The 26441-nt window shown below is 41.8% G+C and overlaps 1 protein-coding gene across 1 annotated transcript; it reads left to right on the top strand.

The window, feature by feature from the left end:
* Positions 1-1192: 1192 nt before the first annotated feature.
* Positions 1193-24638, top strand: WDFY1 (WD repeat and FYVE domain containing 1). Its single transcript, XM_066556345.1, has 12 exons — positions 1193-1375; positions 7327-7394; positions 8125-8198; positions 9395-9449; positions 10788-10938; positions 13568-13680; positions 16000-16126; positions 17652-17757; positions 19131-19232; positions 19902-20032; positions 20991-21099; positions 21794-24638. Exons 1-12 carry the CDS (start codon positions 1239-1241, stop codon positions 21851-21853), a joined length of 1233 nt encoding a protein of 410 aa, XP_066412442.1. The 5' UTR covers positions 1193-1238; the 3' UTR covers positions 21854-24638.
* The last annotated feature ends 1803 nt before the right edge of the window (positions 24639-26441 follow it).

Genomic DNA, 26441 nt, shown 5'->3' with positions numbered 1-26441 from the left:
TGGATCACAAATTATCATTCTGACTACAGCTATGTTCACTGGGCCAAGCACTGCATTGCTATTCACAAGCACAGGGAAGCCTTGCACAGCAAATGTGATCAAGGCCTGTAGTATTGTGTTTGAAGGATTTTAGACCCAGCTATACCAGGTATTTTGCTTCAGTGGTCATTGCCTGTTGTCTTGACTGGGATGATTTGTTAGGCCAGACCTGGAGTAATACCCTTGTCCTCAGTGACCAAGTCACTCTGGAAATACAGAGGAAAAATAACGAAGCAGGGAAAAAAACTAAGGCAAAACAAAGTCTATTTAACCACATCTATCTTTAAAGCTTCAAGCTGGACCCGTTCTTCCTGTGTCTGTTTCCTTTGCTGTATAGCCAATCTCCCTTACTGTCTTTGTCAGCTACAAAATTCCTCTCTTAGGACAGGTCAGGGAAAAGATAATTGTTGTCTGCTGCCCTCCCCCAGGATGCTGGGGAAGCCTCATTCACCCACCCGGACTGCAGTTTATCAAATGACACAATCCCCAGCACCCTGCTCCAGGAGGTTTGTCTGCACCTCATCTTGGAGCCCATCTCTGTCTGGGCATTTTCAGTTAAACCCAGTGTGTGTTGGCTACATCCAAAAGCTAGTATTTAGATATAAGACCAAAAACCAAGCACCGAGGGGAGGAATTCTGCTGTTGGTTACCCAGCTACGTGGCCAACATTCCCATGCAGTGAACACAGAGAAAATAACAGCACAACCCAGCTGCTTAAGAACTTATAGGATGAAGGATTACAGCTGCTTTAACAGACAGAAAGGAGCTAATGTATTTCCTGTGACTACACGTCCTGCCTGAGCCCATATCCTCCGTTAATTACCCGAGGGGGAGCAGCCTTTCCTCTGCTGCCTTACGGTGGCCCCATGCCAGCGGGGACGGGCAGCGACTGGGCTCCTTCAGCCGGGGGCACGGCGACGACTTTTCCTGGACAGAGCCCACGGGAGAGCCACAGCAAGGCGTGTTTGAGCCCGGGGACAGCGGAGGGCACACGTTCCGCCCCGGGCAGGCGGCCGGAGCCCCCACCGCCACATTGGTTTCTCCGCTCTTCCATGAGATACGGCCCGAGCCCTTCTATTCCAGAGAATTCGGCTGGCGGCCCGCCCCGTCCGTGACGGCAGCGGCGCGCGTGGGCCGCGCCGCTACTCGGGACTCCTCGGCGCGGCGGGGCGGCGCCGCTGCGCGCAGCCGTGCGGGCCATGGCCGCCGAGATCCACTCGCGGCCGCAGAGCCGCCGGCCCGTGCTGCTCAGCAAGGTCGAGGGCCACCAGGACGCCGTGAGCGCCGCGCTCCTCATCCCCAAGGAGGACGGCGTCATCACGGCCGGCGAGGACAGGTGACCCGGGGCCCGCTCCCCGCCGGGCAGGGCTGGGCCGCGGGGCTGGGGGTGGGAGCCGGGGCAGCGGGAGCTGCTCACGGGAATGCGGGTGTGCGCTGCGCCTTTGCCGGGAGGCGCGGGGACTCCGTGCCTGCCGCCGTAAGGAGATCCGCGGTCCCAGGGAGGAAGATGCCCTCAGCTGTGAGGGAGGATCGGCTCGGCCCGGTGCGGGACGCGGGGCTGACACTTTCCCACCGGCGGGGAGAAGCTGCCGTGCTCCGTGCGCGCTGTCCTGGCCCTGCGGAGCCCCTGCCCCTGTGTGTGAGTGGGTCCTGCAGAGCTCACGAGCAGAACCAGGAGTCAGGGAGTGTGTTTCCCTCGGCCTTCCGCTCTACTTGTCGCTGCTTCCCTTACCCGTCGGGAGAGTTGGAGCTTCCCGAGCTGCTCCAGAGGAACGAGCCCGTTCCGCTGGCTCGGTGTGCGGGTCCTAAACCTGCTTCCCTCTGGCTGAAGCCCCGCAGGGAGTGAGTTGGCAGATCCGAGGGGAGAGGGGGTGATGAGCTGCTGTGCACGGCGCTTTCTGCTTGGAAGGGAAGGTGTCTTCACAGTCTAACGCTGGTTCTCGGCACTGGCTCGTCTGCCACAGAAGCTGTAATGTCGGTAAACAGTTACTTAGATGAAAGGAAAGTGGAAATGAGGAAGTAGGTAGTCCAGAGGGTTGTGGTCAGGAAAGTGGTGAGGGATCTGCAGTGTATAATGAGAGATGGAATTTCACCTGTGCCATGTGGAAAGTGATGCTTAAATGTGAAGAGGGATGGGAGATGCTCCTTAAGAAACTGTGGCTCCATTTGAAGCAACGGTGAACTTTTAAAAGTACAAAAGTGCATTCTTTGAGGTGTAGCTTGGTGTGGGTATAATCTTACTGTTATACCATAAAACTTATAAAACTAAATTTGCATTAATATTTGCATGACTTTTTGTTTGTAAAGCATGACCTTGTGAGAAGTAGGAGGGTATGAGTGCTGAAAATCATCAGAGGAACAGTGTTATCTGAACTGGGTTTTCTGGCGTTTATTTTTAGGTCAAAAAGTGCAAACAAATCAGGTGTCTAGTTGGTTTGTGTCATCCCTTCCTATGGAGATGGCTTTGTGCAGTACATGTTGGATAACAGCTTTTGGATGGGAATAGGCAGCTTTCTTTCATTCCAGTCACTTAGGTGTGAATGTTTGTGTTTGTGTTTAGTTTGCTTTGATGAGCTTCCTGAAGGAGACAAGAGGAAATAATGATTTTTAAGACTCCATATCAGGGTTCAGCATTCACAGAGTTTCATGGTAGAGGCTTGCCTATGGCAGCCAGTGCCAGTGTTTAAACTCAAGGTCTAATGCTGAAGATTGAGCAGTCTGCATGCTTAGATTGCTGATAAGAGCCAAGGATGGAGCTGCATCTTTATCTGGGCGAGTTTTGATGTCAGATGCAGACCTGTGCAAGGAGAGAGAGGCCACCACCCACCTTTGATGGGTGTAATTTCCAAGTGAGTCTGTGGACTTGCGGCTGAATCCACCTTACTGTGAGAAATTAAATCTTTAAACTTTCAGAAACCTGTATTTCCTCTAATCTGGGATACCTCCTACAGTACATCAGAGCTTTCACCTACAGTTCAGCATGTTGTCAAACAGTGCTCCCCTGTTTGCTTGCTACAAGGGGGGTGTAGGTGTTAATGCTGCCTAACTGCTTATGCTCCTGGCAGCAAAGTGCAGAGTACAAGGAGCACAAGAGCTGCTGTGTGTACTGAGAGCAGGGCTAAAGTATTTTTTTTATTGCATCTTAATGCAGCTAAGGCTGTCAAGTATTTCATAATAACCAGTCAGAGGAATGTGTTTACAAGTTGGGTAGTGAGGAAAACATTGGTGCACAAACATTCCTTGGGAATGTTGTAGATTATTCTCTCATTAGAGCTACTCATTGTAGTTCTTCCTATTTTAAATTATATTTCCTAGAATGAAAAGTAATTGTTTTATTTTTTCAGAGGATACAAAATATTTCGTAGTAGTTCTGTGAATGCCAACAAAATTCTATGATTTTTTTAGAAAGTTTTAAAGAGGAAAAAAGAAACAAGAATACCTGCAGGAGACAAAGAGTTAATTTTCCCAATCGGATTTTTCAGCAGGACACTTGCCATCTGGGAAGCTTTCTCAGAACTTATCTAAAAAGGATGATTAACTCTGTGTCCCTGTTGGCATCTTGTCTGACCCTGGCTGCAAGACAATGTTGGGAATTGTTGCAGTGTGTCCCTCAGCAGACAAACAGCTAAGGCAGGAGGAGTGTTTCCCAGCTGCAGCTGGAATGCTGAGGGATGATCAGCTGTGTACAAGACCCTAAATGCAAGATAAAAGTCATGTATTTACTAAAGGCTCACAGGAGCTCTGGAGTCACTGGCACATTTCAATGCTGCTGTTTGGTGACCATCAGTAGCTGCTTAAAGTACAGTATTGGCTTTAGCTGTTTTTTTGCTTATGAAACTTAAATATTGGGTCAAAACATGGTTTAGTTTTAACAGAAATTTGATAAAAACTATCAGCTGTGTCTTTGAGCTTCCATTGCACTGTGATTAAACCAGATTCCTAATGGTGTTTTGGGAACAAGGTTGATAACAGTAAAAATATTTTTGATTTAAGCTACCAGAAAGAGGCAGTGTTCTGCTCGTGCTAGGAAAACAGCTGCCAGTGGTTGATGGTGGTTTGAAGGAGTTAGGAAGATGCAGTGCTGGGAACAGGGCTGGTGTAGGTGTGTAGTAGCCTGCAGCAGTGCTGGTGTTGTAACAGGGTTGGATTTGGCTCTTGCTCTTCCATCATTCTCCCTCCCTGGTGCCTGTGCTGTTGGCTTCCAGAGGGCAGCTGGTGCAGCAGGAGCACAAACACTGTTGGAGCACAGCACTGTCACTGCTCTCAAACCGCGGGTTTCACTCTCTGAATGAAAGAGTGATTGCAACAATAAAAACTCTCAGAAATTGGTCATGCCACAGTCAGTATTATTTGAAGATGACTTTTGAGTGTCTTTCTTTATATTTCATTAAAAAATCCTATACCAAAACCCCTTTGAATTGTGCTTCTATAAATGGCATGCTGCCAGCTGAAAGCAGCTTCTAGTTCAGTACTGAATGATAGGGAAGTTTGGAGGTAATTTCTAATATTTTTTAAAAATGTTTTGCTTCCTCCTGCCACTCTCAGAGACATGAGTTTAGAATTTTGAAAGTCTGCATCTGTCGCTGGGTGCTTCTTTATGAGTTTCAGCATTTTTACATCCTTACTGAGACTGCTGTCAAACAACCCTGTGTCTTTCTAGGCCCTTAGTAGGGAGTGCTTAAGGAGAAGTGAGTGGTAGCCAGCTCTTCTCAGGTACTGAGCCCAGGAGTCTTCATTAAATAAATAAAGACCAAGTTTTGAGGAAAGTGCTAAAGACTCTAAGGCAGTTGTCATAACAAAGACATAACAATTGAGTGGTTGAAAGAGATTGTGGGAGCAGCATTACTGGAGGACTTCTCTAGTACTTTAAGAACTGGTATTTCACAAATTAATTTGTCCCAACATAAGGAGATGCATCACAAAACCAGGTCTGTAGGAGGGGGAATCAGGGACAAGTGGCATTTTGGCCGAGGTCACTTGCTGACTACTGTGAAATGATCTCTTCAAATTTTGCTCAGTCAGAGCTTTATATAATTAGATATAAAGCTGTCTGACAGCTTATCTTTGCAAGCATGAGGCGAGCAGAGTCTAAATCTTACTTAAACCAAAATAAGAAGCTTTCAGAAGTTAATTTTACTAACTCTTGTAGCTATTTGCTTAGGCTCTCAACTTCACTGAGGGGCTGTACCATTGATGATCAACACAGAAGTTACACTCCCATTAAATAATTTCTTAGAAAAAACAAATCTTTGCCTCCTTTATTCTAGTTCAGTACAGTTAACCACAATACTGAGAGGAAGCTAAGTCTGCTTTTGAAAAATCACCAATGCATGGTTTTGATTACCATGATAACTTATCATGTAATTTTTAAAAATAAAAGATGATTACATGGCTTTGCCTAGAAGTGAAGAATTGAATTAGTAAGGATGGAAGCCACCATCAGAGATGTTCAGAACAGTTTGAGTATGATGGAGCTGCTTTAAAAAGCAAGTTAAAAAGCTGATGAAGGTGCATAGGTGCTAACCTGTGCTATTAGGTTGGCATCATTAGAATGATTTGAAAACATTGTTTTTCCCATATTCTGTGCTACCAAGAAATAGCAACTGCTCTTCTGAAGTGGTGACTCACTGATATAAGGTAGGCTGTTGATTATTGTAAAGAGGAAATGATAGCTTTTAAGAGACAGTCTTCATGCAAAATATTTAGTGACTAATAATTACTAGACCAATGTACACATGCCCCTAAACTGATCGAAAAGTAACTTGATTTAAAAGCTGAAAATCAGTGTTTTGGGGCAGTGTATGCTCACCTGTATTGCTTTCAAGTTTTCAAAAAGTAGTTCATTAAGGGTGGGCATTGTCTGCTTTCTTTTTGAGTGGTCTTTTAAAGAAAATCCTTAAAATGGATTGCAAAATTAGAATGCTACTGTTGTATTTTGAGCAGTAAAACTTTTCAAAAGTTCTTGTAGTTGTGGTGCAAGACACTGGTCCCTTCCTGTGCTCTTTTTGTTAAACTTTTTACTGTTGATCCTCCATGATGTCTAACTAATCAGTCCCCTAGTACTTTTCCAGAGAATTCTAAGAACCAGAACTTTTATTAGATAACAGTAAATAGAACAACACATCTCAGTGAAGCCTCTTGACAGTGTTTCCAAGTACATATATTTACAGAACATTTAAGAATGAGGAAGTTGGATTTAAACAGTAACAAAAAGGTAAACAATGGTTTGGAGATGAAATTTCAAGAGGACTTAACCTTAACACTGTCTACATGTGTGCTCTTGACGTCGTGATGTAGAGTCCCTTCAATGTGTCTGTTGTAGGAATGCTTTTGATTGACAATAACTTTCCACTTCCTTGCTGATGCCCTTACATCCCTCCTCCCAGGATTTGACAGCCATCAGAGTAGTCTAATGCTAAATGCTCACAAGACCACTTATCCTTTCCTTCTAGGAGATGATTCTGGAAGGTTGCAGACTTAATCCAATTCTATAAAGAATCTTGGCATGCTGTCCAAGCCATCTTGTCAGCTTTTCAGTTAATGTTTGACTGGCTCATCAATCCTGATCATATCTAGGGCAGGGAAGCAGTGCAAACCAACAACCACTAATGTTGCTTGTCCTTTGCATTCCTGCATGAGGGATTAGAGGCATGGCTTAAAGGAAATAATACTGAGTTAGATATACTGTCCTCTATGGATTCTTCATATTTGGGAATGGAGGTGTCACTAATGTGGTGTTCTAGAAGATGAGATGCTTCTGTTATTAATATTCACTATCTGGCTTGCTGAAGGGTGAGTTACACAGAGATGCTGTAAAAATTTAAAAGTTTGGACTTCCATAAGAAATTTTTTGCAATTTTTTAAAAATGTATCAGACACTTAATCTGCTATAAACAAACTGTGGTTTGCTCTGCCAAAGATAGAACGTTTCTGTAGTTTGAATTTGACTTATATCAGCCAGAGCCAAGAAGGAGGTAAAGGGATGCAATTTGTAGCAATTTCTGAGGTGAGCTGAAATAATATTTCCATTTCATGCTATTGAAACTCCATGTATAAATAGTTTTAAAGAAAACTTTTCCAAATCCAAGGGTGCCTATTCTTAGTGCCAGTGTTCTTGTTATGTTAGAGCAGTATTTGAGTGCGTTATTTCTGTTATGTGGTTCCTCTATTATATTTGAGTAGCACAAAAGCTGAGGGCAGTGGAGCTGACCCATAAGTAATGCAGAGGTTCAGATGTAGGGCATGATGCACTTACAGCTGGCTTCTCCCTGCTCTTCCATGGCACAGGACAATCCGAGTATGGCTGAAGAGAGACAGTGGGCAGTACTGGCCCAGCATCTATCACACCATGGCATGTAAGTACAACATGGGTGTTGGAAGTGGTGGCCAGGCATAGTATGGGGTTTGGAGCTGTGCTGTGTGTAGGAATACCTCCTTCTCATTTCCCCAAGAGCTGGGTTCCTTCAATGATCTTGATTTTGGGAGCTTTGCAGCAAATCTAGCTCAGACTTTGATTTAAAACTAGCTGCATGGTGGATGAGATCTGTGGCAGTGTTCTGTCAGAACCACATCCTTCACCAGGTAAATCATTGTGGATCTGCAGCTGGAGGTGCCTGAAATGATGGCAGATAACTTGTCTGCCTGTTAAGTGAGCTTTTCTAACCACTAGCTGACAGTTGAGATGTAAGAATACTCTCAGCTTTCCAAGGTGTGCATTTTTTTCTTTCAGGGCTGCATTTGAGATAATTTTAGTGAGCTCAAGTTCTTAGGTGTAACCAGCTGTGGCTGTTAGCTCAGCTTTCAGCATGTGTAAAATTCCTCTTGCTGAGTTGCACCTTGTGGCAGGACATCAGGTTTGCATATGGTTCCTGTTAGTATATCTGAGTTACAGTAGTCATGTTCCTGTCCTCAGCTTCACATGTGGGAATTGAACTGTCATTCCAAGGGATGGTAGCTAGGCAGACTAGTTTCTATCAAACTGCTTAAACAGCTTTTGTCCTGAGTGAAAGAATTGACTTTTATTAAAGTCATGTGTATCCTAATGCCTCTATTTAAATATGGTGATGTACTTGCTTTTTTTGACAGCCCCATGTTCTGCCATGGCTTATCATCATGACAGTAGACGGATTTTTGTTGGCCAGGATAATGGAGCTATCATGGTAAGTTGTTGTGACTTTTCTTCTGAATGTAGGTTAGAATTGCTCAGATTGTCCATGTGTTGCTGGCAGCTGATAGTCTGTTTTCTTTCCATTCATTTTGGAATGCAGCTACTGTTAAATGGCTGAGCTTCTTGGCAGCTCAGCTGAGATGTGTGTGGGAGGACTGCAAAGCAAAGGTTCTTCTGGCTACTTGTGAGCCAGGTAGCTTCAAGAAGGCCTTGAGCCATTAGTGCAGCAGTGGGCCCAAACAATTTCACTTGGCCAAGGAAATGTTTTGAGGGCAGTACAGTAAGCTGGGCAGAGTCCATGGTGGTGCTCTGACAGGGGTTGTGAACTGCAGTTGGTTTGCCCCTGGCCAGGAGTATGGATCTGTCTGTATCCTGCCATGCTCACATCTCTGGATTTGCTTGCTGCACATCTTTTTATGATGTAGAAATTTCAACACTAACTCTAAAATTATAAGAGGCTGGGTTCATCTCTTTTCTTGCTGGGAATTCTTTCTTCTCTCTTTGTATACTCTTGCTGTAGTTGCTGTCCCTGTCTTGGAGAGCATACACTTGGCAGAACAGAAACTGGGTTTTATTCTTCCCCCCCTTGGTAAAGGAGGGAAATCTTGTGACTCTCAGATGCTTTAATGGTTTCCTTTCTCTATGAAAGTAAGGTCAAAATAATAACTGCCCCATAAGGAGCCAGGGTACTGCATGAGTGTCATAAAGAGTGATTCTACAGATAACTGCTATGAATAGCCTACAAAGAACTGCAGAGAATTCTAGTGATAACTATTGGAAATTTCAAGTTGACACTTCTAAAATTTCATTAAGTCTAATGGATCAAATAAAGAACACTGTCACTTAAACCTGTCCATTGTGAAGTCACAAGCATGCAAATCTTAAGTACTACAAGATAGTTTTGTTTGCTCCTGCTGAGGACAAATGAGATCTTATCTTTTTCTATAACCTCCCTTCAGTAAACTCAGTTCTGAAAGGATGTTCCCTGTTGAAAATTCAGTTCACTTAAAACCTTAATTTACAGTTGGTATTTCAGTATGCTTTGCTCCATCCTGAGAAGCTGCCTGTTTTTTGTGGGATATACTGCTGCTATGCAAATTTTGGTCTGTGAGGTTACTGCTCCTTTTTGGGTATCAGTGTTGCTTTATGCCACTGTGGTATCTTCTAACAATTTCCCTTTGCTTTTAGGAGTTTCATATTTCTGAGGACTTTAATAAGATGAACTTTGTGAAGACCTATCCAGGTAAAGAGTTAACCACTATCTACACTAACATTTGTGTAAAGGGAAAGTACCTACAATGCTTGGGAGACTGGACACAGTCACAGATTAATCAAATCTAGATTTGCTTTAATTCTGACTGACCTTATAGTTGGTCACTTAGTTGGGGGGTAACTGCCATAAGAAGAGTGTTCTGTCAGACAGCTGAGTCCAAGTTGTAGTTATGATCATTAAGTTCACTGCATCGTTAGTCTGCAATGTTATGAGCCAGAACTAGTAAGCTTGGATTTTGCTCTTCAGCTGGAGTAGTTGTACTACATGAGTGTTGGTGTAAGAGCTTTATAAAGGTGATTTTGGTATTTTCAGTTTCTCTCCTTACTTCTTGTAATCAATGTGCTTGGTTACTCCTAGCTCAAGGTAAGAGTCTGTACCTTCTCTGTCACCTTAGGAGAGCAACCTTAGGGATGAAAAAGAGCTAATTTTTCCAATATGTGGGAGACAGGGTTCGTTGGATTGTTCTAATATTTATAGAGATATTAATTTCAGCATTTGTCTATACACATCCTTTATAGAAATACAAAACTCAATTGTTGGTTATAATTGGCATATTAATGTGAAAGGCCTGAAGGAAGCTGTCAAAGACTGCAGATTATGTAGCAAAACAAAGTGCAGTTTGTCTTGTGACTCCCTGACACCAACAGAAGCAATGGTCTTGCTTGGGAGAAAAAGACCTTGTTCTTAAAGCAACAAAACCTCCCTTTATCCTAAGGGAGATGATTTGACAATTCAGTCAAGGGAAGTACTTGTATCTTGTGGGGCAGGGGAAGCTTCTTTCTGAAGCATGTGTAACTTCTTGCTTAGTGGTAGCATTCTCAACCAAGCTGGGTGGGATTTGGTTTCTGTCACAGGAAACAGTTTGAATGCCATGGACTAGATATCCTTTCAGGTGCTTAGAAATATGAATGTGAGCATAGCTCTCTGGGGTTAGGAAAAGATGGGTTTAGTAAAGCAATTCAAGGTTTTAGATGTGTAGAAGTCTCGAGTTAGCTAGAGGAAGCTGAGGGTTTGCTTGTTCCTTAACCTTGGGTATCTGGGCTGAACTCAGCTTCTCTCTCTCTGGGGAAAGGCTTACATCAGCTGAGTGATGGGTTTGGTTCATTTGAGCTATTCAGCAGGCAAATCCTAAACAGAACTATGGGAACCTTTTCATTCAGCCAAGATGCAAGTATAATATAATGATGAAAAATCTCCCTGGGGCATTGCCTGGATATCATCTTCAACCTCTGTCTGTCTGAATGAGAATGGAAGTACACAGCACTTGGATTTTTGGGGAAAATAGCCAGAATCTTTTTCTTGTTGCAGCTCACCAGAATCGAGTGTCTGCTATTACTTTCTGCCTGGCATCAGAGTGGCTTATCAGCACAGGTCATGACAAGTGTATCAGCTGGATGTGCACCAGGAGTGGGAGCATGCTGGGGAGACATTATTTCACCTCTTGGGCCTCATGTCTACAGTATCCTTTAAAAAATGATTGCTACCCTGAAAATGGAAGACTATTTGTTCCTTTACCTCAATTTGTTCCCAACTTTCCATGTATAAAAGCTAGATATCCATGACATCTCTTGCAAGTCTGCTAACCCTTATTCTCATTAGAAGTTTCATACCTTTATTTCTGTTAGTGGTTATTAGATAGCAGAAGAGACCTTGAGCTGCAGAAATCCCAGTCTGTACTAGTTCATAATTTTGAGGTGTCTGTCTGTAGCATCTTGTGGCAGTGACAGTATCTATAGCATGGCCCACAGACCTCCTGGGCAAGTCCCTTTGTTCAACAGATGCCAGTGTGTCTTTGAGTCTTTCCAGAGCATAAAACATCATGAAACCCTTTGGACTGCTTTAATTTTTCTGTCTTTGCTCAAGTTAATCTTTTCTATCTTTAAGCTACCAGGTACATTGAAACTTTATTCACCAGTAGTAATTTGTCTGTGTACAATTTGCTTTCTGTAAACTATATTTAACAGCAGTATTTGCAGCTTAGACACTCTGTCTATTCAGCTGTAAGTACTTCAGGACATTCTTTACCCTATGTAAAAGACTTACAAACCCAATAGCTTGAAAGGTAGTTCACATATCGAAGCTTTTGAAAGCAAACTAAACTAAAACTGTTTTTTTAGCACTTGTTAATGGTGGCAGTTTACATGTGGCCAGACAGTAATTGAAGGTATTGGTTGCTGTATGAGGTTTAATGGCAGTAATGTTTTAGAAGTAGCAAGATTAAAAAACTGAAACAGGTCAACATCATCTCTTGAAAACATGAAGCCCTCTCTAGAGTGGCTGTAACCTATGTCCTGGTAAGAAGCTGGGAGGAAAACTCAGTTGCCAGCTGCATGTCTGTCCTTCTGAGGTCTCCCATCTGTGCAGACCCTGCCTTACTGAGTGAAAAACTGCCAGGTTTGTACTGTTGTACTGCTGCTCTGTTTTAGAGTCCAGGGGAGTTGTGTCCCACAAAACATTCCATGTGCAGCTCACCTCAGCTGAATGCAGCACAGAATAGGTTAAAGCTGGTGTGTGTATTGGAGACCAGCTCACAGCAGTCTGGGGAACAGTCTGAGTCTCACTGAATTCAGTGGCTTCTATAGCTAATGCTATGGCAAATAATGACACAGTTTATTATTAAAATGGAGAAAAGAATATGACCTTTTATATCAATATAAAAATAAATTTCCACTGAAGAACTTGACATTTGAAAATCCATTTTAATTTATCTCTCTTTGGATTTGTGTTAGGAAGAACCAGCTTGCTGGTGTGTGTACCAGGTGCTTGGCCTCCCAACAGGAAGTTCCTTAGAACATTGTTTGTTAATGATCCTATGTGTAAGCTTCTGAAAAACACAGCAGAGTGCCTATTCTCTACTAGATTAGTGGGGATAAGGCAAGCCTGAACTTCAAGATGAAGAAAAGATCACATGTTCAGGGACTTAGAGGATTTGTTGAAAGCAAATTGTTTATCTCATGATCCTGAAGGCTTAAGAGACTTTGGAATGTCATCAGATGGCAGAGCCTCTGCATTTTCACTTAGGGTGGTGGGCTTTTTGGTAGACTGTCCTAAAGTTAGCCTCTGTTGGATACCAGGGGCTACTGTTCTAGATGCAGCTTGTGTTTCTGTGTGGTTCAAGGAGGACACCTAACTTTATACACAGCTCTTGGGTTATGTGCTGTCAGCTGCATGGGTCTTTCATAGCTCTTGCTATATATATAATAATAACAAAAGTCTTGTAAAAGCAGCAAATCATCTAGTTCCATTGACTTGCCATGCTTTGGTTTCTGGAGTTCATAGTTGCATTGTGGCAATAACCAAGTATCAGAACTCTTATGAGGTGTAACGCTTTTGCCCAATGTGCCACCTTGTTAATGGATCAGTGTGGCTTTGATCTCAGTGTTAACTGACAGAATCCTTTCTGAAATTAGGTCAGTTTTCAATACCACACTCAAGAACCTGCATTGGTAAACTGGAAAGTCCAGAGAACAGGACAAGAAATGAGACAGCCTCACCTTGGCAGTAGCTGGAACACTGGGGGTGTACTTCCACTGTAAGGTGAACTTGTTGTGGAGGGTCAGCATCCTTGTATCTTGGTTTCCCTCTCCTGGAGATATCAACTACAACCATGCTAGAAAATGAAGGGTTATTGGAGAAGATACCAGGTAAGACTGAATGCAGCCCAGTGTCCAGTGAGGTGTTCCTCATAGTTGCAGAGAGCTCTGCACTGCAGCAAGTAGCCTGATGAGTTTTGGCATCTTGTAAACAGCCATGAGTGTGTTCTGTAAACAGCTGCTAGAAATGGCCTGAAGCTACTTGGCTTGCCTTAAACTAGGGCATGGATTATCTCATGGCTTTCTCCAGTGGCTTTCTAAAACTCTTGTCTTATTTTCTGTACAGTTTTACTTGAATGTGTAGGGAAGTGTGATGAGAAGAAAGGAATCAAAAAGGTTTATTACAGTCTCCAACCACTTTAAAAGTAATTATGTAAATATTTATCTGGTGTGTTAAAATGTTCTTTTCCAATTTTTTTCACCTCTGTAGCTGATTGTTTCAGTCATATAAAATACTCTTTGAACATGTGAACCTTCTCCTTGACTGGTGTTCAGATATGATCATGAAACTCAGCATGCATTTGTTGGTGATTATTCTGGACAGATCACTCTTCTGAAGCTGGAGCAGAATACCTGTTCAGTTATCACAACCCTTAAAGGGCATGAAGGTAAAGTAACTCTTTGTCTTAAAGCCACCTCTCCCAGATACAGTACCTCTTTGTAACTTGGGGTGAGATGGTCAGTTGCCTATCTGCCTCTTAGGGTAGATACTGGATGAAAAACCAGTCCAAGGCAGTGGTTATCATAAACTGTTGAAAGCTATACTTGACTTCCTGTTAAAGAACAAACATTCTTGCTGAAGGCAAATCTTAGCCTTATAAATACCTACAGGTATTTTTATTGTAGCTGAAAAACAAAACATATGCATTCAGTTAAACACAAGTTATCCACTAGATGGCCACCTTTAAAAGCTTTAGTCTCAGCATTAGAGAAACTGCCTAGTCTAAGGCAAATGTCTCCTCCTCTACAGAACAGCTGAAGTACTTATATCAAATGAATAATCAGGTGGTCCATAATGTAATACAGAGCTACTGTCTGCTGCAATGAGTAAGGCAAGAATGCAAATCACAGAATAATGTGTAACTTAATAATATGCTGAGAAAAATAAACAAGAGAATGCCTTTTCCCATGTGGTACTTGCAACTTTCAAATCAGCTGACAGTTTGCATGTGGGTAGGGATGAACTACTGGGTCATGCGTCTCTGACCCACTGGAAAAGGCTGCCTTGTTTAACAGCTGGAAGTATAGAGTAGGCTTTGTTAAAGCTGAGTAGACTCCTGATCTACAGATGACTGTAAAGTGATACAGCTGGTTTAGAATGCAGGAGGCAAGTTGAGATTTTCAAGTGATAAATGTCTCTTCTGCTTTCAAGGAGAACTTCAGATTGTTTCAGTTTAGAACAAAATAATTCTCTTCTGAGGCCCTAGAGACTCCTTTGCCTCTGTATACTTTTGTACTGGTCTGTGTTCAAATGCAACTTCTTGGTAGATGTTACAGTTACTCTAAAGCAGTATGTCTGTGTGGTGCTTTCTTGTTATGTTCTGTCTCTTGAGTTGTGATGGGCTTCCAAGCACCAACTTCAACAGTGCTGTCCACACAGCAGCCACCTTTGGCTCATATATTTCCAAATGGGGACTGTGATCCTTAAAACAAGAATTGAGCTACCATAAAAAATTATTTCAGGGGCAGAAACAGATTTTTCTTCAACAGGTATTGTACTATTTATTTCAACTTCTTTCTTCATTTATTTTTTTTAAAGCAAATTAGATTATGTGTAACTTTTTTTTCTCCACCATATTTGTATCATATTCTCGAGATCTAGTAACTCTAAACTTAAATGGCATCTAATTCTCCTTTGAGTGCAGTTGTGTTTGACAGACTTTAAAAGTCTGATTTAAAAGTCTTGTTTGCTTTCTAGCTCTTGCTAAGTGTGACTTCATAAGCCAGCAGTTGCTTTGCAGTTTAAATGGTTTCAGAGTTTGTTCTCAGCTTCCAGAATTCACCATGTATAACAGCCTGCTCTGTGTAATGCTGAGATAATACCCAAAGTTAATGCCTCTTTGGTGCACATGCTATTTCCAAATGGGTCAGTATGAAAACAGCATAGCCCTAAAGGAGGCAAAAAAAAAATCTCTTGCTTCAGAGCATTGGAAAGAACTGATCTGGGCTCTAATTACCATTCATCATCTTGGTTTTGGACTAACAAGGCTTTTGATGACAACTGAGCAATGGAAGGATTTCTGCAAGGAAATAAAATGTCCCAACTTCACAACTATAGGTGGCATGAGTAACAAAATTACTCCTGCAGCATACTGGCAACGTTACCATGGGTATGGGTTCAGTATAAGGCTGCTACTGTCAGATGACTCATTTCTTTCTATCCCTAATTCACAGTTGCACTGGGCCTTCTGAAATCTAGTTTTGTAATTTAGTGAGTGGTGGCAGATTTGCTAACAGCAGTGAAGTTCTCACTTTGTTTCTTAGTCCAGCTATTTTAAGGTTGTGTGGTTATGTGAGGGAGTAGCTTTAGCTGAGAACACTGCGAGCTGTGCTGCAGCCACTGACCAAGCACCTCACTGTGTTGTAGATAGTGATTTCTGCTTGGCAGGTGCTGGTGCTTCTATCTTCCAAAGCTCATGTGGCAGCCTGGCAACTCTTAAAATCACCTTCCTAAATAGAAAGGGTAGAACTCAGACTTTCTGGCTTATGCTATATCTGTCTTCTTAGGGACATCTGTTCAGTTGTCCAGTACTTCTTGCCACTCTGTCAGGACTGCACTTTGCTGTTGGATGTTTCCTTTGCCTTAAGGCTTCCAATATGTTGCTGGTGTAAGGCAGGACCTCAGGTTTCACTTGAATGCTCCAGGAGGGCATCACTGTGTTGGGGAGCCAGTCCCTTACATCTAACTGCAGAATGTTCTCTCCTAGGGAGCATTACTTCCCTGTGGTGGGATCCTGTCCAAAGGCTGCTCTTCTCAGGTGCCTCTGACCACAGCATTATCATGTGGGATATTGGTGGAAGGAAGGGGAGAACACTGCTGCTCCAGGGACACCAGTATGTAATAGAGTCTTATTTTTCATCCTGTAATGGACACACAGTCCCAGGAAGACTAAATAGCATGGCAAGATATTTGAATCTTTGTGAAAAATGGAGAAAATTACTCTTTGCAGAACCCTGAGTACTTTGAAGGAGAAGAAGGATAATCAGTACTAGGAAGGCCTTACTAAAGCTTTTTTCTTTTTCGTGTTTAATGTCTTCATGTTACCGTGGTTTAGAAGTAACACAGAAATAGTTTATAGGAAAAGGTGGGTAAAAATCCTAAATCATCTGGTTTGGCCTTTAAGTAAATTTGCATGTGTCTGTATTGTAAATACTGCAACTGAGTTACCTTTGAGAGGAGGGCTAGAACCTTTATGTATAATCATGTTGCATATAAAATAAGCTTCAATATGTTCCTGTTCTCCCTGTCTTTGTCAGTGATAACTGATAGGTCATAACTGATTGGCTAAATTACAGGGGTAGTCTCTCAACTTCAGAAAGTGTCATGTTTCCCCTCTTCTGAAGTTGAGGTAGTTGTCTGTAACAATCAACTCTTAATTTTTAGACGCCCAACACTAGCTGCCATTTTTAAATGTAGGGCTCTAATTTAGTCTGACAGGCAGTTCACCACAGAAGATATATTCTACTTAGAAATGCACTGGTAGTAGAGATTTTGTTTATATTTAAAGATATTTGTAGTGTGTTCTCCTCTTGTCTAATTCCATAGATGCCTCCATCTACCTTTGATCAAGACTGATAGCCTTAGCTCTAGAACTCTTGTTAAATCTTGAGGGTTTAGTCTTATGGCTAAAGAATTAAAAATAGAGCCTTGGTTACAAAAAAGTAACTGAAGTAACTGGAGGACTTTATACTGCTGTTACTGCTGCCTCATGTGTCCTGGTGAGGACTTGTAACAGTTAGGTTCTTTCTGAGAAGCAGAATGACTTTTTAATTTAATTTAGATGTTGCAAAGCAGTTTGATACTAGTCAGATTCTTTGTTTAAATTCTTAGGGCAGACTTTTGTTTTGACATGACTTTTTTTAGGATTAAATTGTCTTATTGGTGAACGCATATTTTGCTTTTCACCTACAGCCTGACTTACTGTGATTTGTTAGCAAAAGTGGAACCTGCTGCTTAGTAGCACCTTGAAACAAATATTTCTCTTTATTTATTCAGTTGTTTCTGTTTTGACAAGTGGCTCTCCTTGCCAACACAGAAGAGTATTTGCACAAGCACTCTGAGTCAGTTGACACTCAGTTCACCGTCAGGGCTTACTGCCAGCAAATGTTAACATGGAACTGTACCTCTGGTATTCTGGTCAGGCCTGTAAGAACTCCCTCAACATCCTGATGCTAGGGTAGTGCTCAGGTGACAGCATTTGTTCACTCATCCTCAGAGCTCTACTTAGTGGACTTAGTGAACTGAAAATCAGTTTTGGCCTTCCTCAGTAGCTTTATTTACGAGAAGGAATCAGGGTTTGCTGAGAAACCAAGCTTTGTTTAAACACTTGTGGGTAACTGGTGTGTGCTTTGTTGGCAGTGACAAGGTGCAGGCTATCTGCTACATCCAGCTGACACGGCAGCTGGTGTCTTGTTCAGCTGATGGGGGAATTGCTGTTTGGAACATGGATATCAGCCGAGAAGAGGTAACTTCATGTCATACGTCAAAGATATTTTCTTTCCCCTTTTCAGAGACTAATGTGACTTTCCTTAGTCAGTTCTGCAGGCTGCTTTCCTCATTTTGTTTTAAACATGAGGAAAGCTGAATGATATTATTGAAACCTAAAACATTCACTTTAAAGCTGAATGCTATTATTGAAACCTGTTCTGTTCTAAGGGCTGTCCATGCTGCATTGTAGTAAATGGAAAAGTGCAGGAGATGCTTTGGACTGCTTAGAGTTTTATCTCAAAGAGAGCAACAGGTTCACTGGAATGGCTGTGGCCTTTGCTTCTGGAACAATCTAAAGCAGTCAAACTCTTGCAGTAAAGAAACCAAAGGACTGTGCTTCAATAGTCTTGAAATAAGTTCTCAACTTGTGTCAAAACAGGTAAAGAAGTGAGAGGTAGATTTTGAGATGCAGTTCAGAAGGCAGAGGTTCAGTTCCCAGGCAACTTTTTTTTTTTAATAAAGATCTCAGTACACAGCAATTGACCCAGCCATACACTTTCTTTCTGCATCAGTTCATATCCATGGTGGTGCAAGTGAGAATGCTCTTGTTTTCTTACTGTCAGCAGTGTAAATGAACTGAAAAGAAAAAATGCTGTGTTGTTCCAGCTTTCCTCCTCCAGTTTCAGGGAGACTTCCTCATGAGATGTATAAAGTTGTATAGAATATACATGTTCAAATTCAAGTCCATGTAGTAAAAATATTGTGCCTCTCTTTCTATCTCTTTCAGGGATGTTCAGTTAAAGTATCTGAGAGAGCTGAAATGTGTAAAAGCTCTATTTTCATTTGGCCTAGTCCATTTATGGCAGGAAAAGTGTGTGGGTGGGAAAAGGGATGCTTAACGAAGATGGGGGCAGGATGGAAAATGCAGATGAATTCCTAATTATTTCAAACTGAAATCCCATGAAAGTAGAAAAGATAATTAGTCACAGAATTTACTTCTGGACACCCCCTTTCTTAAAGGGGATTACTGCCTCATAGCTTCTGCAGTTTGGACTACACTGGTCCTTAAAAGCCATCCACACAACCAGAGCAGCAGTCTTTGAATGCCTGCAGTGGGTTTAGTAATGTAGGTGTTTGAATAAGTTTTCTTATTAAGGCAGTAATATAACATATTCCTGGAGGCTTAAAAAGTGTAGGAGGTGTGTAGGTAACCAGTAACTGTATTCTTGGGTTTGAGGCTTTTGTGCTAAACTTTCTTTGTACTATGCTCTAGGCAATTTATTGTTGTAATGTCCAGAACTGAAGCAGGGCATCTTTCCAAGTAAAACTTTACTTTGGGTTCTTAAACTTCCTTGACTGTTGTGTGGAGGAAAACAATTCTGATTGCTTACATTTCCTGCTCTTTTCTAGGCTCCTCAATGGCTAGAAAGTGATTCCTGTCAGAAGTGTGAGCAACCTTTCTTCTGGAATATCAAACAAATGTGGGACACAAAAACGATAGGGTTGAGACAGGTGAGATGGCTGGTTTCAGTGCTTAGCTGTACTTCAGCACTTGAGCAAAATGTAAACAGAAGATCTCTAAGGCTGGTAGATCTTTTCATCTCTTGTATTTTTGCTCCTTTGAAGTGAGGTGTATTGAGAAGTCACGGCTTCTAAGCACTGCTAAGACATTTCCAAATTCTGTGAAAGTGTTGCAACAAACCTGTCACAGGTCAAAGCAGGCTGTGCTAGGTGTGCTCTGTTGGATTTCTCTGAATGTTCCCATGCTTTGGAACTATGGACAGCTAATCCTCAAGTGTTGTGTAAAATGGCAAACAGTGCCCCATAACTGAGACTGTAGATGCTCACTCCAGTGAAGTACTAATGGCCCTGTTCTTACTGCACCAGAATGTTTTTGACTGGGTTGCTTGTTCAAGCCTCTTTTTCCCCTTCTCCCAGAAGGAGCTTGCCAGAGAAGAGGATAGACACAGAGTATGGAGATAAATCCATAAATGATCCAAGTGACTGTTCAGAACTCCAGAGACATTGGTCTTTGGTTGAAGAAGCAGGGGTTTCCTAGCAGGTTGCTTTCTGCAGGTTGCAAAACAGAAGCTTTGTTGTTTTTGTTGTGCAGTGGACACTTGTATGGTGGTCAAGTGACATTGTATAGTGACTTGTTGATTTTCTTCTTCCTCCATGAAGCACCATTGCAGAAAATGTGGGCAGGCAGTTTGTGGCAAGTGCAGCACCAAACGGTCGAGCTACCCAATCATGGGATTTGAGTTCCAGGTCCGTGTCTGTGATTCCTGTTTTGAGTCCATCAAGGATGAAGAGTGAGTATTAGGGAGTAATAAACTGTAGTAACACTGCTGGTGTGCAGAAACCCTTGGCCTTGCTCCACATCCACACACAATGCTAGAGAACACACTGAGCTGACTCTCTGTTAGGCCTTGGGGACTGAAAGCACTGTGATGGCAGAGATCCCCCATCTGCCTCTGCCAGTGCATTTGGATCAGATATGGAATTACATCATTTATATCCTTTTTTAGTTCTTCTTTTCCAGGAGCCCAGATCTAGACTTGAGATATATTTGTCTCAACATTTCAGTTTAGTTAAAAGCTATTGATTGCACTTAACATTGATAGGTGGGTGCCAGGCAATGCATTTCAGCTGCCAGGACGTATATGCATTAGTTCATGTACACTTTTTTAAACTTTGGGAATATTCTTCAGAACTCAACATTATTTTCCCCATGCAAGCAAATCAGGTTAAACATCATTTGCTGTCTTATTAAACCTGTCTTAGAAATGAAGGAACCCCTTTTCTTTGGTATGAACAGAGTAATCAGATGTGAAATTTTTGAGAGTGTTTGGGGTTTTTTGTTGTGTTATTGGATTTTTCATTATTGGGACTTTTTGTTTGCTTGGGGTTGGTTTTTTTTTGAAAAGTAGGATGCTGTGCCCTAGTTGACTTCTGTAGCCAGCAAGGGAAAAATGAACTTGACTTTGTTAACCGGGTGTAGGAGTATTTATTAATTGTGTCCCACTTCTGCTCTAGTATTACTAACAGTCATGCTGCAGAAAATGTCAAACCTGTACAACACCACAAGCAGTGCCTTAGCATGACTTGCTAATTTAATTCTATCCCCTTTAATATGGCACTGCAGCTCTTGGAATAGATTTATTAGTACTTGAGCAACCTAATTTTCTTTTAAGTTTATTTTGCACTGCTATAATGATGCCATGAAACCTCATCTGATGGCTGGCTTTCATTTCAATTGCTCTTGTGCAGCCGTACCTCCCTGGCAACCTTTCATGAAGGCAAACACAACATTTCACACATGTCCATGGACATCTCCAGAGGGCTAATGGTGACTTGTGGGAGTGACCGGATTGTGAAGGTATTGCTGCATCTCTTTCCTGCATTTCTAGCAGATATTTAAGAGAGAGTTCAGTTTTGTATGTTCTTCCTTTTTTCCTGACAAGTATTTCTACAAGTTATCTATTGTGTGAAGAAGGAATTGTATTTGCTAACCTGTTCTTCTGCAGCTGAATGAGGAAATGACTTGTAGCTCCACTGTATGGAGTGCAGCTGTTGTGTCTCTGAACAAACATAGCAGGCATGGGCAGCAGGAGAATCTGCCAGCAGCCCCAGAGACACAGACCTGAGGAAATGTGCAGGTTCCTTTGCTCTGAACTCCATGGCTTGGAGCATGGCCACTAAAAGCCCTTATTATAAGACAGTGACATAGAGTTCAGACTGATACAGAATCTTGCTGTGCCTGGGCTCTACATTCACCATGCATGTCAGAACTAAGCCTGTGCCATCCTGTTCTTGTTTGGCTCTAGGCATGTTTGTGACAAACTGTGTAGCACTTGTTATAGCAGGCCTACACAGAAGTTCAAGACTCTTGAGCCCCAAATTTGGCTTTTGGTTTGTAAGGCTGCTGTAACTCTTGATGAGCTTTTCCTCAAGCATAGGTTAAAAAGGAGTTGTTACCTTGTGTCCAGGGATATCTTTGCTTCTATGCCTCTTGCAGAAGGAGCTGTGAGTCTGACACTAATGCTGTGTAATTCTCCACAATTCTCCTCCAGATCTGGGACATGACACCAGTAGTTGGTTGCAGCCTTGCCACTGGGTTCTCTTCCCGCTGATCTCCTCGGTGGCAGGTTTATGCACCTTATGTACAGCAATATGCACCGAATGAATGGAACCCTCCTCAAGAATATTACTGCAAACACTGGTTGCTTGATTCTCCTCTTGCTGCTGTTCCAGGATGGACAGTCACCCTTGTAGAGCACAGCTTTTCTGTTGGGCTCCCCGGGAATCTCCGTGGTGCTGAAGCGCGGTTCCGCAGCCTCTCGGACTGACATAAATGGTTTATCTGCAATATGACACCTGGGTGGAAGGACCTGTTGTCTCTCAGTTTACATATGTAGTGTTAACAATGTGCTATCTCTGCTGATATATCTTGTACAGATACCTTGTAGCTAAAACATTACCAGAGTAAAATGAGTGTAGTAAATTCAATTTGTGCAAATGGTAAAATAACTTATTCTCTCGTCCAAAAAGCAGTTCTGTTGAAATGTTTTTGAGCAGTCACTGTCTAAATTGCCTCCAAAAGAGATCTTGGTTATTCCTATGGAAGGAGGAGATAGTTTCAAGTGGAAGGTAATTTCTTTCAGATGAGATAGTAAGAGAACCTTTGATCACACAAGATCTTTTATTGGCTTTCTTGTAGTGCTTGTCTTCAAGTTCAATTGTTAGTGAAATCACTTTTGTGGAACAGCTGTTCTGTGTAGGTAGCTGGTGAATCTGCAAACAATCCTGGGCTTTTTATGTAGTGTTTTAGCATAGCTGATAAACTTCTGTAGTTAGGAAAACGTGCAGCCCACCTACTCTAAAGACTGGCCACAGGTATGAGCCATGTACTCTGACAACTGTGATCTTGTTAGAATGGAAACCTAAACAAATCTGCCTTGTTACAAGGAACAGTTAAGAAAAAATGGCCAGCTAAATTTTAGAGGTTTTTTTCTGTGGAAAGGCTGATGTTCTTTAATGTTAGGGAGCCTGTCTCTGCTAAAGTACAGCATAAATTCAAATACTGTCTTGATGTTGCTTAAAACAGATAAAAACTGAGCAATAATTACTGAGGTACAGAACAGCTGCTTTTTTCCCTGCACCTAGGAGTGTTAATCCTGAGATATCTACATTGATCATTTCCTGTTTCAAAGCTGAGAAATATGAAGAAGAGCTGTGAGGCTTTTATGACTGTGCAGTTGGCAGTAAAGGAAATAACTAGTGAGAGATACTGTCAGTAAACTGGTTTGTCAGTTGAGTGAATCTCCTACATTTGAATACTGTAAAGAAGAATTTATTTTGTAACTTTGGAAGCTAAGGTGATATGTCACAGAGTTTAAGCTTGGAGCTGTTAAGATTTATCTGAAAACAAATGCAATATGTGTGAGGACAAAAAAAGGTAGGTCAGCTGGCCTGGAATGGGTGGTGTTACACAATTATCAAAGATAATATGCTCTTTCTGGCAGAAGAGTTGAGGGTTAGACTGTCTTTACTTACAGCAACAATCAAGTGGTGCTATGAGTGTTAGTGAATTCAAGTCCTAGGTGTGTAACTTGACACTAATAATCTGCATTGGACCATGCTGTAGGCTGAAATAGATTAAGATCATTAAATACATGGTGATTCACTTGCATTTTAAGCCAAAAATCTGATAGTCTCCACAGGGCATTAGAATCCAGAATATGATAGTTACTGTTACTTTGTCTGCTTTTCCATGGGCCTTCTCTGGAAGTTTCGTGAAGAGTTTTTATCTGCTGGCCTTACTGGGCCACTGGAGAATAAACAAAACCATCTTTTGTGGGGATCCCAAAACTTGTCTTGCCTTCAATACAGGACTCAGCACTTGTCACACCCATTTGATTCAATTTTGCCTACATGCTGTATAGCTTAGGTTTTTTGGGAAGGCTTATTTCTAAGATGTTGAGAGAAAGAACAGTTGCAGCTTTATGCTCTGAAGGCCTTCGCCCTTCTAAACTAGGAAGGAAAGTGTTGTGGGGTGAATAAGCTCTGGGAAGTCTCTGCATTCCCTTTCAGACTTGGTCCTGTCTGGTTCTGGAAGAGAACGGATGCCTTCTTCCTCACAGCATGTAAGGCAGAACATGAATTACAGTGCTAGAATTGTTTAATATCCCACTGTAATAGGTTAGAAGGATCTAGGGTGTGAGTTAAGGTGGGAGATTGATGTAGATGTGCAATGAGTACCATATTTTCCAACCCAGACATTCTGACACCTATACCCACAATGCTGAGGTGTGACTCCTTTGCAGCTAGCACTTCAGAACTCAACTTTTTTTAGTTCTGATTACTCAATGTGCCCCTGCTTAACACACTCCCTTCCCTGTGAATACTTCCTCTCTTTCTTTACATTATGTTTTTGCCACTAGATAATATATTCTCTACTGCCTAAGGAATCTATTTTCTATAATTGATATACTTAAAGATTGTGTCAGTTCAGATATAATGACAGTTATGGCCACTAAATCATTAGTCTTTTAAGTATACTCTTGGTGTTGAATGAGTAATGCTCACAAACCACTAAAGAGAGAGTAGTTTTGTTTATAAACAACTATTTGGAAGGCACTCATTCTCTCATCAAACTGAACATACTTAGCTATGTCAGCTCAAGTGTGCAGTTACTGAGAAGCCTTGATTTGAAGCATTACAGATCTCGCTTGTGTAACCTCTTCCATTGGGGCAGGGAAGGGGAGCAAAGGGTACTAATATGTGTTAATTCTTTCCTAGTTGTATTTCTGTACCCTACATAGTTAAAAGAGAATCTAGATAAATCTGTCCTTTGCTCCTCCTTGTCTGTTTTTTAAATTTTGATTACATGTACAATAAAATATTTCTTGATATTCACTTAGTCTATTTGGATGATCCATTTTTTTTCCATCCTGTGAAAGCATGATGTGCATTTTGTGCTGTGGCTCTTTCTTTATGTGCCCCATGTACAAATTGTAGGTTCTGGGAGAGCTTGTTGGGTATGTTGTATTGGAACTGAATGAGCTGCAGCAGGTCAAAGGCCCACAATGGACCAGTGAGCTGAGACATGAGCAACTGCTGTGTGATCCCAGCTGGGGATGTGTAACCCTATCCTGTGTTCTGCTTGCCAGCTCATACAGACATCATCTCTGCTTCGTCTGGCTGCCCTTCAGAGCTCTGCAAAGGTTCTTACCTGCAGAGTACCACAGGATCCTTTCCTGAGATGCCTTGGACTGTCTGAGGTGCCAAAGAAATGCTCATTTTGCTGGATGGGGTGAGCACAGCCTTAAATATGTATACAGAGGACACAAACTGCAGCCACACAAGGTGGTTGCACTTATTTCAGGATACTTTCTCATAGGGAAAGGATGGAGATAAACTGGAAAGCATCCTTATCCCTCACAGCCTTCACAGGCTCAAATTCAGCCCTGGCTGGCTGTGTAACACTTGGAATGTCTGAATGTTGGTTGATCAGTATGTTGTGTGGCTCACTGCTTCCTTGGGGTATTTGGGAGCTAGAGAGGGAATCTGGAAGAGTGGGACAAACTTGCCACCTTTGAATGAGGGCTGAAGAGCATGTGTGGTATATAATCATTTTTGTAGGGTTTGGTTTTTTTTTAACATGATATGTCTCATTTTGAACTGCTTAAACTTCTCACATTTCCCAAGGCAAATTCCAGTGAAAACTGACTGGAAAAAATGAGGCTGTTGCTGATCTACAATCAGAAAAGCCTGTTTAGATGTCTATGTAGACCATCTTATGTTTTGAATAAGGCATATGAACTCTAGTTAAAGTTGAAGATGCTGGAGAATTGCAAATAGTGTACTTGTAGTGAAAGCACAAAAATAGATGTATTGGTTTTCTAACTGAGAGTGCACAGTTGATCACTTCTCAAATTCCTGATACTGAAAACTTCATTTAAGTTTCAGATAGCTGTGCCAGATCTTAGTACCTGTAATGTTGACTTTACTCATTGAGGAGATTTAGAATACAATAGATGCAGGAAAGGGACAGATTTTAATGTTGATCAGATTCACTACTACAGTTCAGAAGGAAAGCTCTCTAAGGTTTTTTATGTCTGTTGACCAAGTCCTCAGTGATGAATAACCTGACTAACAGTGAAATGCCATGATCAAATGCTACAGAAAATGATTAATTTCCCAGCCTCACATTTAAAAACTGATTTTGTCATCAACTAACCATCTTACAGGGAGTTTTAATGTGGCCTGTCCTTCATAAAGGGCAAGGATCAAGATCTCTTAAGTGACTGCTATCAAGTGATCCTATAAAGCTTTTTGTCCCTTTGGAAGATGGAAGGCCATGGGCTCTAGGCAGCTGTGTAGTCTGCTCAACTTTTAATATGCAAAAGCTAATTGTTGAACAGATTTAAAGAGAGCATTACTTGTTTTATTACTCTGGCAATGGAAGTATCAAAATAATATTAGTAATCTATACTTTTTTTTCATAAAATTAAATATCAAATCATAAAGTGAAATATATGGGGTCATTAGAAGTTTTGCTTTCTGCTCCTGTGCATGACTCTTTCCCCCCAACAAATCAGCAGCTCTGAGTTGCTGTAGCTACCTGCTGTCTGACTCACATTTGTATACCCAGGGTCTCTGACAAGTTTTAGTGTGTAATCTGGTCACACAAAGAAGTAGAAGCATATTCTTTGACTT

Source organism: Molothrus aeneus, chromosome 10 (genome assembly GCF_037042795.1).
Source record: "Molothrus aeneus isolate 106 chromosome 10, BPBGC_Maene_1.0, whole genome shotgun sequence".
NCBI lineage: Eukaryota > Metazoa > Chordata > Aves > Passeriformes > Icteridae > Molothrus > Molothrus aeneus.
This window is presented reverse-complemented; position numbering and strand designations above follow the sequence as displayed.